This window comes from Eumetopias jubatus, unplaced genomic scaffold (assembly GCF_037043125.1).
Source record: "Eumetopias jubatus isolate StellerSeaLion01/CBP00866 unplaced genomic scaffold, mEumJub1_p1.0 scaffold_12, whole genome shotgun sequence".
Classification (NCBI taxonomy): domain Eukaryota; kingdom Metazoa; phylum Chordata; class Mammalia; order Carnivora; family Otariidae; genus Eumetopias; species Eumetopias jubatus.
In genome coordinates, this window is record NW_028274818.1 from 113184182 (window position 1) to 113200818 (window position 16637).

Here is a 16637-nt window from a genome sequence, read left to right on the forward strand (position 1 = left end):
GATTTCTGCTCTGATCTTTATTATTTCTCTTCTCCTGCTGGGTTTAGGCTTTATTTGCTGTTCTTTCTCCAGCTCCTTTTGGTGTAGGGTTAGATTGTGTATTTGAGATCTTTCTTGTTTCTTGAGAAAGGCTTGTATTGCTATATACTCTCCTCTCAGGACTGCCTTTGCTGTATCCCAAAGATTTTGGACAGTTGTGTTTTCATTTTCATTGGTTTCCATGAGTTTTTTTAATTCTTCTTTAATTTCCTGGTTGACCCATTCATTCTTTAGTAGGATGCTCTTTAGCCTCCATGGATTTGAGTTCTTTCCGACTTTCCTCTTGTGGTTGAGTTCTAGTTTCAAAGCATTGTGGTCTGAAAATATGCAGGGAATGATCCCAATCTTTTGGTACCGGTTGAGACCTGATTTGTGACCTAGGATGTGATCAATTCTGGAGAATGTTCCATGGGCACTAGAGAAGAATGTGTATTCCGTTGCTTTGGGATGGAATGTTCTGAATATGTCTGTGAAGTCCATTTGGTCCAGCGTGTCATTTAAAGTCTTTATTTCCTTGTTGATCTTTTGCTTAGATGATCTGTCTATTTCAGTCAGGGGGGTCATAAAGTCCCCCACTATTATTTGATTTTTGTCAATGTGTTTCTTTGCTTTTGTTATTAATTGCCTTATATAATTGGTTGCTCCCATGTTTGGGGCATAGATATTTACAATTGTTAGATCTTCTTGTTGGATAGACCCTTTAAGTACGATATAGTGTCCTTCCTCATCTCTTATTACAGTCTTTGTTTTAAAATCTAGTTTGTCTGATATAAGGATTGCCACCCCAGCTTTCTTTTGGTGTCCATTAGCATGGTAAATGGTTTTCCACCCCCTCACTTTCAATCTGGGGGTGTCTTTGGGTCTAAAATGAGTCTCTTGCAGACAGCATATGGATGGGTCTTATTTTTTAATCCAATCTGATAGCCTGTGTCTTTTTATTGGGGCATTGAGCCCATTTACATTCAGGGTAACTATTGAAAGGTATGAATTTAGTGTCATTGTTTTGCCTGTAAGGTTACTGTTACTGTATGTTGTCTGTGTTCCTTTCTGATCTTTGCTGCTTTTAGGCTCTCTCTTTGCTTAGAGGACCCCTTTCAATATTTCTTGGAGGGCTGGTTTCGTGTTTCTAAATTCCTTTAGTTTTTGTTTGTTCTGGAAGCTTTTTATCTCTCCTTCTATTTTCAATGAAAGCCTAGCTAGATATAGTATTCTTGGCTGCATATTTTTCTCGTTTAGTGCTCTGAAGATATCTTGCCAGTCCTTTCTGGCCTGCCAGGTCTCTGTGGATAGGTCTGTTGCCAATCTAATGTTTCTACCATTGTAGGTTACATAGCTCTTCTCCCGAGCTGCTTTCAGGATTTTCTCTTTGTCTCTGAGACTCGTAAGTTTTACTATTAGATGTCGGGGTGTTGACCTATTATTATTGATTTTGAGAGGGGTTCTCTGTGCCTCCTGGATTTTGATGCCTGTTTCCTTCCTCACATTAGGGAAGTTCTCTGCTATTATTTGCTCCAATATACCTTCTGCCCCTCTCTCTCTCTTCTTCTTCTTCTGGGACCCCAATTATTCTAATGTTGTTTCGTCTTATCGTATCACTTATCTCTCGAATTCTGCCCTCGTGATCCTGTAGTTGTTTCTCTCTCTTTTTCTCAGCCTCTTTATTTTCCATCATTTGGTCTTCTATATCACTGATTCTCTCTTCTGCCTCATTTATCCTAGCATTTAGTGCCCCCATTTTTGATTGCACCTCATCAATAGCCTTTTTGATTTCGACTTGGTTAGATTTTAGTTCTTTTATTTCTCCCGAAAGGGTTTCTCTCATAACTTCCACACTTTTTTCAAGCCCAGCTAGTATCTTTAAAGTCATGATTCTGAACTCTAGGTCCGACATCGTACTAATGTCCGTATTGAGTAGGTCCCTGGCTGACGGTACTACCTCTTGTTCTTTTTGCTGAGGTGATTTTTTTCGTCTTGTCATTTTGTCCAGAGGAGAATAGATGAATGAGAGAACAAAATGCTAACAGGTTTACAACGTCCCCAGCAAATATACTGTATACAAATCAGAAAAGACCTGAAACCAGGGGAAAAGAAAGGGAAAGAAAGAAAAAAGAAAGAGAAAAAAAAGAAAAAAAAGATAAAAACAAAGCAGAACAATACAAAAAAAGCAGAATGTGATCAAATATGATCAGGCTAGTGCATAGATCAGTGCCACACACTAGATTTTGGGCGTATTTTGGTCTGTTAGAAAAAAGTGCCTCCTAAAATTTTAAAGGAAGAAAGACATATGTACAAAATAAGGGTTGATACAATGAACGGATGGAAGATGACTGTAAAGATGAAAATTATAAAAGATTTTATAGAAGGACTTGATAAGATAAGAAGTTGTTTGAAAAAAGAAAGAAGATTTAAGAAAAAAAAAGGAAAAAGGGAGAGAATGTGATCAGGCAGGAGACTAGAACAAAGCCATACACTAGTGATTTAGGGTATATTTTGATCTGTTAGAAGAAACTGTATCTCAAAATTTTAAAGAGAGAACAACTTACATATATATGCCAAAAATAAGTGTAACTACTATGAAAGGATAAAATATGACTCTAAAAATGAAAAATAAAAAATGTTTTTTTTTATAAAAAGGGATTGATAAGATGTTCGTTGAAAAAGGGAAAAAGAAAAATAAAAAAAAAACAGTTAACAAAATTTAACTTTGATGAAATAATGAATCACGGTAAAAAAAAAGCCATGAATTCTACGTGCAGTATTCCCCTAGCGCTGGAGTTCTCCCGTTCTCCTTGATCGGTAAACTTGGTCTTGGCTTGCTGGCCTTTCGTGCTGATCTTCTGGGGGAGGGGCCTGTTGCTGTGGTTTCCAAATGTCTTTGCCGGAGGCTAAGTTGCCCCACCCTTGTCGGTCTGGGCTAAGGAAGCTGCTCGGGTGCTCTCTCAGGAGCTTTTGTTCCCTGCAAGCTCTCCGCACAGCTTTGGAAGACCAGGGCAAAAATGGTGGCCTCCCAATCTCCACCCGGAGGAGCTGAGAACTTGGGGCCCCGCTCCTCAGTGTGCCCTCAGAGAAAAGCAGTCACTCCCGTCTCCCCGGTCTTCGGCCGCACTCAGTGCTCACCCGACCTTTGATCGAGCGTTGCTATCTCTGGCACCTGAACCCGTGTGGAGTCTCCAAACCCAGCAGATCCCTGCGGTTCGTTACCGCGCCGCTCCTCCCCGGGAAGGAAGGGGAGTCTCCCCGGCTCTGCCGCTTGTTGGGTCCCTGCTGGAGGAGCCGTGCCCCGACTGGGCCACGGATCACAGTTTATGGCAACCCCAAGCTGAGAGCCCGCGCCTCAGCTCCGTCTCTGCAGCCGCCTTCCCTGCTCTGATACCTGGGAGCTCTGGCGCACTCAGGCACCCCCGGTCTTTCTCTGACCCCAAGGGTCCTGAGACCACACTGTCCCGGGAGGATTCCACCCCCCGCTTAGCCACTGCAGCGACGTCCCTCAGCCGAGCCAACTTCTAAAAGTTCCGATTTTGTGCTCCGCGGCTCTAGCACTTGCCAGAAGCGGCCAGTGGAGGCCCCTCCCTCGCCATTTATCCTCCTGAATATCGCCTTGGATTCACTTCTCCGCAGGTCCTACCTTCCAGTAAGTGGTTGCTTCTCTGTTCAGAGAGTTGTTGCTACTCTCCTCTTCGATCTCCTGTTGAGTTCGTAGGTGTTCAGAATGGTTTGATCGTTGTTCAGCTGAATTCCTGAGACCAGACGAAATCTAGGTCTCCTACTCCTCCGCCATCTTGCTCCGCCCCCCAATACCACACCACCTGGATTATCATAGCTTTATCTTAAAATCAAGTAGTGTGATTCTTCTGACTTTATTCTACTTTTTCATAGTTGTTTTCGCTATACTATTTCCTTTGCCTTTCCATAAACTTGTTGAATCAGCTAGTTTATATCCAAAAACATCCTGGTAGAATTTTGATTGGATTGTTTTGAATGTATAGATCAATTTAGTGAGAATTGACATCTTCACTATGTGAGTCTACCAGTCCATGAACACAGTATATCTCTGAACTTACTATTTAAGTCTTGATTACTTTTATCAGCATTCTGTGTTTTCAGCATACAGATCCTGTGCATATCTTATTAGATTTATACCTAAGTATTGCAATTTTGGAGCTATTGAAATTAATTATGGGAATGCAAACTGGTATAGCACTTGTGGAATAAAATTTCAGACGCATTTATGAAATGTTAAACAATTCACACCCTCTCCACTCTAACCCAATGTCTGTGTTAGTATGTATATCTTATTAGAAAACATTCATATCTACCCAAGGATTCAGGTCAAAGATGTTGTTTTCATTTTATTAGTCATACGATAAAGGGAAAACAACTTGTTTCCACCAGGAAAAAATTGTGTATGTGATTAATTATGGTATATACAAACTTTAACATTCCAGGGAATACTTTCAAAAGTGAGGTAGGTGTATATGTGCTGTTATTGGAAGATCCTGCATCCATTTTATTAAGTGACAAAAGGTAGTGGCAGTTCACTATGCACAGTATTACGGGTTAGGTTGAATAAAAACAATATATTTGTAGAGCATATCTATGAAAAAGCCATAGTCACCTTTAGAATAACACACACTAGGGGCGCCTGGGTGGCTCAGCTGGTTAAGCGTCCGACTCTTGATTTCGGTTCAAGTCATGATCTCAGGGTCCTGAGACCGAGCTCCGAATCAGGCTCTGCATGGAGCCGGCTTGAGGGTCTCTCTCTCTCTCTCTCTATTTGCCCCTCCCTCCATCACACACTCTTTCTCTCTCTCAAAGAAAAGAAAATATTTTAAATTAAAAAAATAAAAATACACACTAGATTGTTAGTCATGGTGACTTCTGAGGAGGAGGCTGAATTGTGGAGGAACTTTGAAAAGGGGATATTGTGACTCATCTGTATTTTTAGAAGTTTTTTTGCAATAGGAAGATATGCACTAGTACCTTCTTAAGTAAAATTGCTAGATAAGCCTAACAAAACAAGCGGCTGCATGAAAGTAACTGCTAACTGATGCAACAAACTGTGACTTTTGAAGGGCTAACACAACAGAAGTGCATCTTTGTGCACACAAATTCTGATACAGTTTGGCAGGGGCCCTCTGCTTTTCCTAGACCCTGGGTCCAGGTTGCTTTCATCTTGTGGCTCCCCTATCTCAACACGGGGTCACCATGTTTGCTGGTGAATCAAGGGAGACAGCATGGAGTGGACATACTGGCTCGCAAACGCCTGGACGTGAGAAACAATGCTTCTGCTCATATCTCCATGGCAAAGGGTCATCACACAACCCTCCCTAACTACAAGGGGACTGGCAAGGTGGTGTCCCCTGTATTCTGGAAGGAAAGCAAGACACACTATGGATGAACATTAAAGTTTCTCCCATGTATTGTTACACAGTAGGGGCTTAACCAAATGCAACTATTATAATTTGTTATGACTGACTTTATTGCTGGGAGGAGTTTCTTTTTTTAAGATTTTTTTATTTGTCAGTGAGAGAGAGAGAGAGAAAGAGATTGCACAAGCAGGGGGAGCAGCAGGCAGAGGGAGAAGCAGGCTCCCCATTGAGCAGGGAGACTGATGTGGGACTCGAGCCCAGGACCCTGGGATCATGACCTGAGCCAAAGGCAGATGCTTAACTGACTGAGCCACCCAGGCATCCCAGGGGAGGAGTTTTTGAGGTCAGTTTGCCTTGGAATTCTTTGAACTTTTCAAGCACCTCCTATGTGACAGATACTTTCAAGTACAGGATGACATCTAATTTTCAAACGATTCTGTGATCCCAGCAGGGAGGATTCACTTCTTCATTTAGTGACCAGAGGATTACTACAGAGAGTAAGGTTCTATGTTGGGGGAGAGAAGGTGATTCCTAGCTGTTCCATGGAGACCAGTGCTGAGCTCGTTAGCAGGCCAGGTTCAAGAGTGAGACAGAGGAGCACACGGGGGAATACCAGGGAAAGGCTGCTGTAATTCGGGAAAGTGCCAGGTCTGGAAAAAATGCCAGCGCCTGGGCAGTCAGTTCTCAAAGAACTCTGAGGCTCAGGCAGAAGAACTCTAGGTTAATAAAGCCCACAGACAGTACCCAAAACCTGTTTGATTCTCATTGTCACCTTCCTTCCTTAGCAACAGGTTTTTTAGTACCTTAGCCACAGCATCCTTCTTTTTGTCACCTGGAAGACACCATGCTGTCCTCAGGAATGATGTAGGACTCGGAAGGTTGGCCACAGGCTGCAGTGGGTGGGAACAGCGTGGACTCTACACGAATTCAGACCCGGGTTCTAGTCGCTGCCCTGTCACTCACTAGCCACGTGATCCTGGGAAAATGACCAAGTCCTAGGAGCCTCAGGTTCTTTCTGAAGTGAGTGAGTTAAGTGAGTGGGTTTGATAAGCCCCGTCTTGCAGGACTGCAGGAATGCATGTGATATATGGAAAGCACCTTGCACAGTGCCTGGCACATATTGGAACTTTGATGAATGGCAGTGATTTCAAGTGTGTTTTGATCCCAGGGCCTTCCACTCTCTCCTCTGGGGTATTATTTTATTTATTTATTTTTTTTGTTACCGAGGTCATGTTAGAGAATGTGCAGCTCAATAGGACATGGAATAGCTAATCAGCCAAAGAGGGCGCTTCATAAGTAAAACTCAATCCATTTTCTAAATCAGAGGATATATGTGAGATATATGGGAATATGTGTGGCATTCAGGTGTGAGGGAACTGTCCCAGCTGGACACAATACAAAGCTCCTGGAATGTGAGTCAAAGACCAGCTCCTTCCCTCCCTCCAGCTGCTCTTCCACCAAACCACTCCTTTCACTCATTTCTCCCCCCACCAAAACCTAGACCTTGCTTACTTATAGCTGTCCAAATTACACTCCAGATAATCAAACTAAAATGACTTTTTAAGCAGTGGGTTCTGGCTTTGCATGGTCAGGACAAGAGTGCCAGTCTAGAGTCTTCTGGGCTCCACTTCAAAGAAATATCACTGTATTTCTTCAGAAATACTTGCAGATGACGGATATAAAACACCTAGTCTGTGCACTGTGTTCAAGGCCTTGGGATGAGAGTGCAGGATATCTTCTTTTCCTGCCCCAGGAGGAGATTTCTCCCTGGTTTGTCCATGATCCAGAAGGAACATGTCAGAGCAATTATCCATTTCAGACTTTGCTCCCACCTCTAAGGTACCCTGTCTCCAAGTAGGGCCACTGTCACCCCCCCAGGTTCACGGTGATCAGCTGCACAGAAGGAAGCACGGTGACCTGACACCCTGAGCCACCCAGGCCAGGGGCACTTCCACTGCAGTGCTTGCCCCGGGAGCCACACTCCCTCACCCTTCTTCCGTTTCTTCTGCAGGTCTCAGGGCACCTCTCCCCACTTTCCTGCCATGAGTGCAGCTGCTAGACTGTCCCCTAAGAGTGGAACGTGTCCTGCTTTTCCTAATGTCCTCACTGCTCACACACAGGACCTTCCAGAGAGCAGAGCTCAGCCCATGTCTGGGAATCAAGGAGCCAGTGAGCAGGGCTCCCTCTGTGCTGAGATGTCATTTCTCCTCTTTTCTTGAAGAACTAAGTGAATGAAGGTGCACGCATCTATGTTACTTTTGCAGAATGACAGACGAGAAGGAGTAAGAAGCAAAAATGAATAATCTTTTATTTCCGTATTTCCTGACCCCGTCACTTGACTGCTCCATTTTTCCACCTTTCCAACAAATTCCTATGCCAATGCCCCGTTATTTCATTCCAGAACCCAAACAAGGAGGGAAGATCTCCCACCTTATTTCCAGAACATGACAAAACTCTTAAAACTCTTGAACTGGGTAAGTCCAAATGGTGTGGGGTGGATGTCACGCACACATTTACCTGCCGAAGCTGGTTAAAACTTGTACTCCAAGGAACAACATTTGAGAGCTTCCTCAAGAAACCCAAGCTCTGGATGTCAGAGTCATCGCAGAGAACAGGCCCCCAGAGAGGCTGGCTCTTCACCCTGCTTTCTTCCCCCAACCCTCCCTGGCCCTGCCTTACTTAGAACTCCCGGGGCTCTCTCTTTTCACACACACACACGGAAGAACCAAAATGTGGCCTCACTTCATGCCCAGCACCCTGCAGGAGAAGCTGCCGACCCCACCAAAGCCTGGAAAGGGCCTGGCCGCCACTGGGACTCAGGCCTCCTCTCCCTCATCTCTCACAGCTCCTTCAGACAGGGCCAGGGAGGAAGCCAGCTGCCCGTGCCTGACCCGGAGCACATACTCCAGCACTTGAACCTTGCTGGTTCAGCATGGGCCCTGGGACCCCACGGGAACTCGTAGTGGGCAGGGTCCCTGCCAGGCACCTGCCAGTACTCCAGGTACCCTTCCTGCACCCAGACTTTGGTGAGGAGCTCCCTGGGCTCCCCATAGATGATGTGCTTCTGGCCGGCATACACCCCCATGAGCCCCAGCGTTTCCCACACCTCCTCCTCGGGGGCACGGTTGCCATGCAGGAGGCTCACCCCCAGTAGCAGCACCAGGAGGCCGGTCTTGGGCATGCTATGCTCACCGCTCAGCATCCCATCACAGGTGAGACCCAGGACATTGGCCAGGACGTAGGAGTGGTCACTGCGGTCCACTTCCTTCACGTCCACGCCAAAGACCAGCCGCATGCACTCGGAGGCTTGGCCCAAGATCACTGGGAAGTCGTCCTGGTAATCTTTGCTGACGATCTCCAGCATCTCTGCCTGGCGGGTTGGCTGCTTGTTGCGGTATTTGAGGAGCAGGAACTCCACCAGGGCAGCCATTTTCACGTGGAGTTTGTCCTGGAGAGAGGGTTGCGTGACTTCCGGCTCCTCCCAGGTGCTCGACCCCTCCTAATCTAAGCTGCTGGGACCTCCTCTTCCCCACCCCCCGACAGCTGTGCCTCCACCAGGCCCTCGGCTGGGCCTGGGTCTTCCTCCATTAGCTCCTGACCCCCGGTTTTTTAAACTCTTTTTTTTTTAAGATTTTATTTATTTATTTGACAGAGAGAGACACAGCGAGAGAGGGAACACAAGCAGGGGGAGTGGGAGAGGGAGAAGCAGGCTTCCCGCAGAGCAGAGAGCCCGATGCGGGGCTCGATCCCAGGACCCTGGGATCATGACCTGAGCCGAAGGCAGACGCTTAACGACTGAGCCACCCAGGCGCCCCCTGACCCCCGGTTTTTTAAAGCAGGCCCCCAGCCTCTGTCAGACCTTGATGCGGACGTCCTGACACACCGCCTGTGGACTTGGTACAAACAGGCCTCCCAGGGCGGACAGCAGGGGCAGGCTTCAGTGCGTTGTCCCTGTTCTGGAGTCCAGGTCCCTCCCTGAGCCCTCCCTCAGGGATTTCAGCATGAGCCGCAGCACCGCTGGTGATGCTGTCTCTGCTGTCTCCAGGCCCGTTCCCTCCGACCAAAGCCCTCACTGCCCTGAGAGCCACGGGCAAAGACTGTGGATGTCGCATCAGGCTACAAAGTCCAGGGATTCCCCGAGATGGGTCCTTCGGGTCCCTTAGCCCTACTCTCTGTTCCCCATCTGGACTCCCTGGATGGCCGGTGCCCTCAACCCTGCTCCTCAGGGCCACTCCTCACAACAAGCGCTCAGTGTCTCTGGGACCCAGAGCAGAAGCCAGGACACGCCTCATGTCACCGTTGTCTCACCCAGAGGCCTCCCAGGACTGATTCTCTACTGGGTCTAGGGTCCTTCATTCCTCCCTCTGGTCCTCACCTTGACTCCTGACAGAACCTGGGCCCTCCTGCCCCTGTCCCCACACGTGTGTGCGCGTGCTTGCCTTTGGCATTTGCACAACGATGGTCGGGAAGGCATCAGAAGCAAGAACCAGCAAACTTCTATCTCTTCAGCTTCTGACCCCCATCCCTTGCTTCTTCCATTCTTGCGCCTTTCCAACCCATCCCTAGACCAATGCCCTGTGATTTCAGTCCAGAGCCCACACAAGTAGGCAAGGTGTCCAGGCTGGTGTCCAGGGCATGAAAAAAAACTTTTTCTTAAAGGTATTTATTTATTTGAGAAAGAGAAAGCACACACAGGGGAGAGAGAGAAGCAGAGTCTCCACTGAGCGGGGAGCCCCATGTGGGGTGTGATCCCAGGATCCTGAGATCCTGACCTGAGCCGATGGCAGACGCTTAACCAACAGAGGACCCAGGCACCCCAAGACCATGATAAAACTCTTAACTCTTGGACTGGGTAAGAACAAATGCTGCAGAGTGGATGGTACTCACACAATCAGCCCCTGAAGCGGCTGAAACCTTCTATGGCAAGGAACCCCACAGGAGAGCTTCCGCAAGGACACCAAGCTCTGGATGTGGGAGTCATCCCAGGAAACAACCCCCCCACCCCCAGGAGGCTCCTTGCCCTGCTTTCTTCTCCCAACCCTTCCTGGCCCTGCACTCCTTAAAACACCCAGGGCTCTGTCTTCACGGGCACACACACACACACACACAGGGAAGAACCAGCAAGCGGCCCCACTTCATGCCCAGCACCCCGCAGGAGAGGCTGCTGAACCCAGCAAAGCCTGGAAAGGGCCTGGTGGATGCCAGGCCTCAGGCCGCCTCTTCCTCATCTCTCACAGCCCCTTCAGACAGGGCCAGGGAGGAAGCCAGCTGCCCGCGCCTGACCTGGAGCAAATACTGCAGCATTTGCAACTTGCTGGTTTTGGCGTGGTCCCTGGAACCCCACGGGACCTCGTAGGAGGCAGGTCACTTCTGGGCACCTGCCGGTACTCCACGTACCCTTCCTGCACCCAGACTTTGGTGAGGAGCTCCCTCGGCTCCCTGTAGATGACGTGCTCCTGGCCGGCATACACCCCCATGACCCCCAGCGTTTCCCACACCTCCTCCTCAGGGGCACGGTCACCATGCAGGAGGCTCACCCCCAGGAGGCCGGTCTTGGGCACTCCCTGCTCACCGCAAATCATCCCATCATAGGTGAGGCCCAGGATGGGGACCAGGATGTAGGAGTGGTCGCTGGGGTCCACTTCCTTCACATCCATACCAAAGACCAGCTGCAAGCACTCGGAGGCCTGGCCCAAGATCACAGGGAAGGCATCCAGGGCATCCTGGCCGACGATCTCCAGCATCTCTGCCTGGCTGGTCGGCTCCTTGATGTGATACTTGAGGAGCAGGGAACTCCACCAGCTCAGCCAGCTTCCCCTGGATTATGTTTTGGAGCCCCGGCTGGGCTTCTTCGGGCTCCTCGCGGGGGCTGGCGCCCTCCTCATCGGACCTGCTGGATCCCTGGTCAGGCTGGCTGCAGGCAGTGGCTGCCTGGGCAGTGGGGGAGGGGCAGGCACTCAGAGAGCTCTGGGGACGACTCTGGAACCCAGCAGCAGACCCCTCCTCCGATGGGACCAGAAAGAGGGCAGAGCAGGAGCCAGATGGGGCGGCGGACTGGGAGGAGGCCAAGGTGGAGAAGGATGGGGGGGTGCGGGGGACCTTCTCCTCCCCAGCCCCCAACAGCTGTGCCTCCACCAGGCCCTGGGCCGGGCCTGGGTCTTCCTCCAGCTTCCAGAGCTCACCCCTCTGACCCAGGGGCATGGTGTTTGTGTCGGGCTGAACCTGAAGAAAGAGGTGGGATGGCTCCTCAGGGTGCAGCCCAGGCAGCAGAGGCCTGAAGTCCCGGAGCTGACAGTGCGCTGCGTCGGACTTGGGTGCTGAGGGGTCCCCTCTGGGGTGGGATGGGCGAGCCCCTAGCTCCATGCTCAGAGCAAGTACCTCACCTTGACCACTGGCCCTCACCTGCACCTCCCCTGCTCTGGGACCTTAGAGGCTCCTGCCTCAGACCTAGGCCTCGACTCTGAATTCTGGAAGCCCCTGGAGGAGAAAAGGAGTCATTTCAGGGTGCAGACACAGAGCACGGCCCACGGCCCCCAGTGGGGCAGGAGGGCTGGGGCAGACTCTGTGAGGTCCCCATCCGTCCAAGCTGGGTGGTCCCCTCCTTGGCCCCTCAGGGGACTGCTATTTCCCCTGGCAGGGCCTGGGGCCCTGCAGCCTGAGGCCACAGGGTCACAGCAAGGCCGCAGAGCCCTGAGACCCCACAGAAGGTAAGCGAGGGGGCCCACCTCTGCCCACGCCTGCCAGAGGTCTAAGGGCTCGTCTCGGGATCCCAGGGACGGCCAAGCTCGGCTGCCGTCTGTGCTGGGATGGGCGCACCTCTCCGTCTATACCATGACCCCACGGAAGGCCTGGGAATACTCCCTGTGTTGACGGGAGGCCACCCTCCTGGTGCCAAGGCCTCATCTCTGGGAGACGCCAGAAGGAAAAGTCAGGAGACACAACTTGGCCCACCGATCGCCCGTCTCCCCAGGGCTGGCAGCAGCGTCAGGGTAGGCCTGGGCCCTAAGGATCCTGCTGTGGGAGGCATCCCCTCATTTCTCATCTGCCCCCCACCATCAGGGCCAGACCCAGAGCCAGGGCACCTGCCTCCTCTCCTACCCGAGTCCAGACCCTCAGGCCCAGGCCCTCTCCATCCTGAGAGGAAGGATCTGGAGAGGAGGAGGGACTCAGCCTGACAGGCCCCACCCTGGGTTCCCAGGGCCTCCAGGTAGGGGCTGCACAGACTTCTGGTCCATCCTTTCCTGGTCCCGAGGGGTGGGTGGGGAGTCACTCACTCCTCCCTCGGGTGTCCCCACACTGATTCTTGGCAGAAGCGGGGACTCCTGTGTGTCTCCCAGGTGCGCTTCCCCAGATGACCTGACCCCGACCTCTCCCAGCATGGTCCTCACCTCCCTGAGAGCTCCGAGAAGAGGGTGAGGAGCCAGCACGTCCTCGTCCATGGCCACGTCTCCATCCACCCCCTCAGCCCCCGGCAAGATCCCAAAGGGCTGGTTGTAGGGACGGGCCACTCTGTCCTGGGGTGGGGATGCCCTCAGGCCCCCAGGACGCTAATCTTCTTTCTTCCTGCCAGGGCCTGCGCTTCTTCCAGGTCCCCAACGTGAGATAGAAGGCATGTGCCCCTCAGACCAAGACCTCAGCTCCCCGAGGACTCCCGCCTTCTGGCCCATGAGACAAGTGAGCATGCATGCCAGGTTGGGCCCCCGCTGACCGATCCTCCCTGGATCGGGCCCGGCCAGACTCCGGTGCCCTGGCTTCTTTGCTGAGATGGGGTGGAGGGGGTACGGCCAGTCCTCCCCCAGGGTCCTCACCCTGACTCCCAACCGGAACCGTGCCCCGCCCCCCCGACCCCGCACTCCACCCTCACACACACACAGGCCCGCCCCACCCCAGGCCCGCTCCTTCTCACCACAGGCCCTCAGGCTCTAACAGCCAGATGTGGACCCCCGGACAGGAGGCGTGGGCTCCTCCTCCACAAGGGTCCTCCTCCATGGCCTGTCTGTACTGCGGCCCAGTCAGTCCTCCCTCTGGTCCTCCCCTTCCATCCTGGCAGGACCGGGCTCAGCCTGGGCGACCCTGAAGCCTGCTCCTTCCACCCAGACCCCAGGCTCTAGGAAACGTGGCTGGGAAGTCAGGGCACACCCTAGGTGACCATCCGGCCCCGGGGCCTCCCGGGACCGAATCTGTTCTCTGTCCCCAATCCCGCAGTCCTCCTTCCGGTCCTCATATTTTCACCCAGCAACACGTGGGCCACTGCCCCCCACCCGCATACTCGAGGCAGTGCTCCATCCAAACGGCCAGGGGTTCTCGGAGGCCCTGAGGCCAAAGTGGCCACGCACTGTGTGGTCTCTTCCATCCCAGGAGTCTCCCATGGCTGAATCAGGCCCGCAGTCCTGCGGGCTCCCTGGGGAGTCCCTTGGGGGTCCTCGCTTCGAGCCCTGGCAGGTCCTAGGCCACTCTGGCTGCTGTCCCCAAGCTGGTCTGCCATCACCAAGGCCCTCCTTGCCCTGAGCCAACCAGGGTAAGTCTGTGGCCAACACGTGCGGCCACGAAGCCCAGGGCTTCCCAAGGCTGAGATGGGGCGTCCAGGTCTCTCAGGCCTTCTTCTGATCTCCACCAGGACTCCCTGGGTGCCTATGCCTCTGCCTGTCCCTACTGCCTGCGGATCGGCTCCTGGGCACCGGGGCATCCCGTGTCTGGGACACCCGGATGGGCGAGTGGGGGACACACAAGCACATGCACGAACACAATCGGGGTGTCCCCGTCCTCCACTCAGGCCTCTAGGGACTGACTCTGGGCTGGGGTCCAGGGTCTCTCAGTCCTCCCTCTGCAACTTCAGCGTAAACCCCAACAGGACCTGGGCCTGCCCCTCTGCCCCCTGAGCGAGGCCCTGCTCCTTCAATCCACCAAGGACCCCAGGTTCTCGGGAGACCCAGATGCAGAAGTCTGCTGCACTGGCCACGTGTCCCCATCCCGCCCAGCGGGGGCTTCTAGACTGACATCATGGGTGGGCTTCTGCGGGGCTCCCCTCTGTCCTCCCACAGGGTTTATCCCTGGCCTCCCCAAGCCACCCCCACCACGGGGGGACCAGGGCCCTCCCCTCTGCCCACCTGAGCATCTGCTCCTTTCATCAGGGCCTCACCTCAGTCTCTCTGAGACACGGACTCAGAAGTCCAGACTCACCACGTGTTCCAATCAGCCCCCCTCCCCCCAATGGACCTTCCCTGACTGACGCTGTGCTGGGGTCCAGGGTCCTTCACTCCTCCCTCTGCATCCTCACCATAAAGTCCAGCAGGACATGAGGTCTCCCCTCTGCCCAACGAGGGAGGCCCTTCTCCTTCTGCCAAGGCATCTAGCGTCTTTGAGACCCGGATGTGGAAGTCAGGACTCACCACATTTTCCCATCACCGCCCCCCCGCCACGGACCTTCCCAGACTGAGGCTGGGCAGGGGTCCAGGGTCCCACAGTCCTCCCTCTGCATCCTCAGCGTGAAGCCCAGCAGGACTAGGGCCCACCCCTCTGCCCACCCAAGGGAGATCCAGCAATTGCACTACTGGGTATTTACCACAAAGATACAAATGTAGGGACCCGAAGGGGTACGTGCACCCCAATGTTTATAGCAGCAATGTCCACAATAGCCAAACTGTGGAAAGAGCCAAGATGACCATCGACAGATGAATGGATAAAGAAGATGTGGTATATATACACAATGGAATATTATGCAGCCATCAAAAGGAATGAGAGCTTGCCATTTGCAATGACGTGGCTGGAACGGGAGGGTGTTATGCTGAGTGAAATAAGTCAATCAGAGAAAGACATGTATGATATGACCTCACTGATATGAGGGATTCTTAATCTCAGGAAACAAACTGAGTGTTGCTGGAGTGGTCGGGGTGTGGGAGGGAGGGGGTGGCTGGGTGATAGACATTCCATAGGGTATGTGCTATGGTGAGTGCCGTGAATTGTGCAAGACTGTTGAATCACAGATCTGTACCTCTGAAAAAAATAATGCAATATATGTTAAGAAAAAAAGAAGAAGATAGCAGGAGGGGAAGAATGAAGGGGAGTAAATCGCAGGGGGAGATGAACCATGAGAGACGATGGACTCTGAAAAACAAACTGAGGGTTCTAGAGGGGAGGGGGTGGGGGGATGGGTTAGCCTGGTGATGCGTATTAAAGAGGACACGTTCTGCCTGGAGCACTGGGTTTTATGCACAAACAATGAATCATGGAACACTACATCAAAAACTAATGATGTAATGTATGGTGATTAAAATAACTATAAAAAATAATAATAATAAAAATCCCACCTCTTGGAAATCCAAGCTGTTAGGACAAAGGCATAGAAACCACACCCACAAATTAATAAAGGACAGGCATCCGGTTAGCCGGATGTTGCAGATCACCACCACTCTCACGAAGTCACTCCACAGTGAACTCAGGATCTGTGCTCTCCCCAGAATTACGAGGTGCGCCACATTCTTCCAATACTCCATCCTTAGAACAAAACCTTTAACTGTCCTCGTCTGTCCTGTGTGCAGGCTCACAGTGAGCCCTGCGAAAGCCAGACACCTTCTTGAGAGCACTCAGCCTCTCACGCCTATCCTAGCAGATCGGGGTGCTGTTCTCCCTGACTACTGTACCAACTAGAAAATATTTTGAACAAGTCTTGTCATACTCCATGCAAAAGGCATATTCTTCATCTACAACATTATTGACTATGAAACACCACAGATTCCTCGCACCTTCTTGAACCTGGGTAAATTTTAGATACAAGTTGGCCAGAGCTATTAACCCCAATCCCCATAGCCCACACGTGCTAGGTCCTCCACTGACTCATGGAAACCGTAAACATGTTCATGATCTTGGCCTGAACAAGATGACCGTCTGCATGGTATATACCCCCAAGATACACCCACTAGGCAATGGGGACATATTCAGCCAAACAATAACTACGTGTACTTCAACCACAGACAAACATCTTGTGGGAAGCTAGAGGCATACAGAGAAATGCGGGGGAATTCCAGAGGCCTTAATGGTTAGTCAGTCTTGCTATCATCTTTCCTTTCAGGTTTAAGGGCCAGGGTCAGGCAGGATAGATCCCAGTGTATGCCCACGCTGCCATTTGAAAATAAGAGCCCCCTCCCCCATCGTCCATCAGGTTGCAAACCTGGGGTGTGGGAAACTGCCATCCATGGGCCAAATGTGGCCTCCCCCTGTATTCTGTAAATA

General features: G+C 51.6%; 2 protein-coding genes across 2 annotated transcripts in view; both read right to left on the reverse strand.

Annotated features, from left to right (window-relative positions):
- LOC148162927 (melanoma-associated antigen 9-like) overlaps positions 1–8838 on the reverse strand; it is a 33284-nt gene extending 24446 nt beyond the window's left edge. The window contains exon 1 of the mRNA XM_088017085.1: positions 8360–8838. Coding sequence (XP_087873211.1) covers positions 8360–8838 — 479 coding nt within the window. The remainder of the gene's footprint in view (positions 1–8359) is intronic.
- Positions 8839–10616: 1778 nt separating this feature from the next.
- LOC114204097 (melanoma-associated antigen 8-like) lies at positions 10617–12847 on the reverse strand. The gene is made up of 4 exons (XM_088017086.1): positions 12797–12847; positions 11187–11339; positions 10777–11095; positions 10617–10648 (listed from the first exon to the last, which is right to left on the reverse strand). The coding sequence occupies exons 1-4, from the start codon at positions 12845–12847 to the stop codon at positions 10617–10619; spliced, it is 555 nt and encodes a 184-aa protein (XP_087873212.1).
- Positions 12848–16637: the final 3790 nt, after the last annotated feature.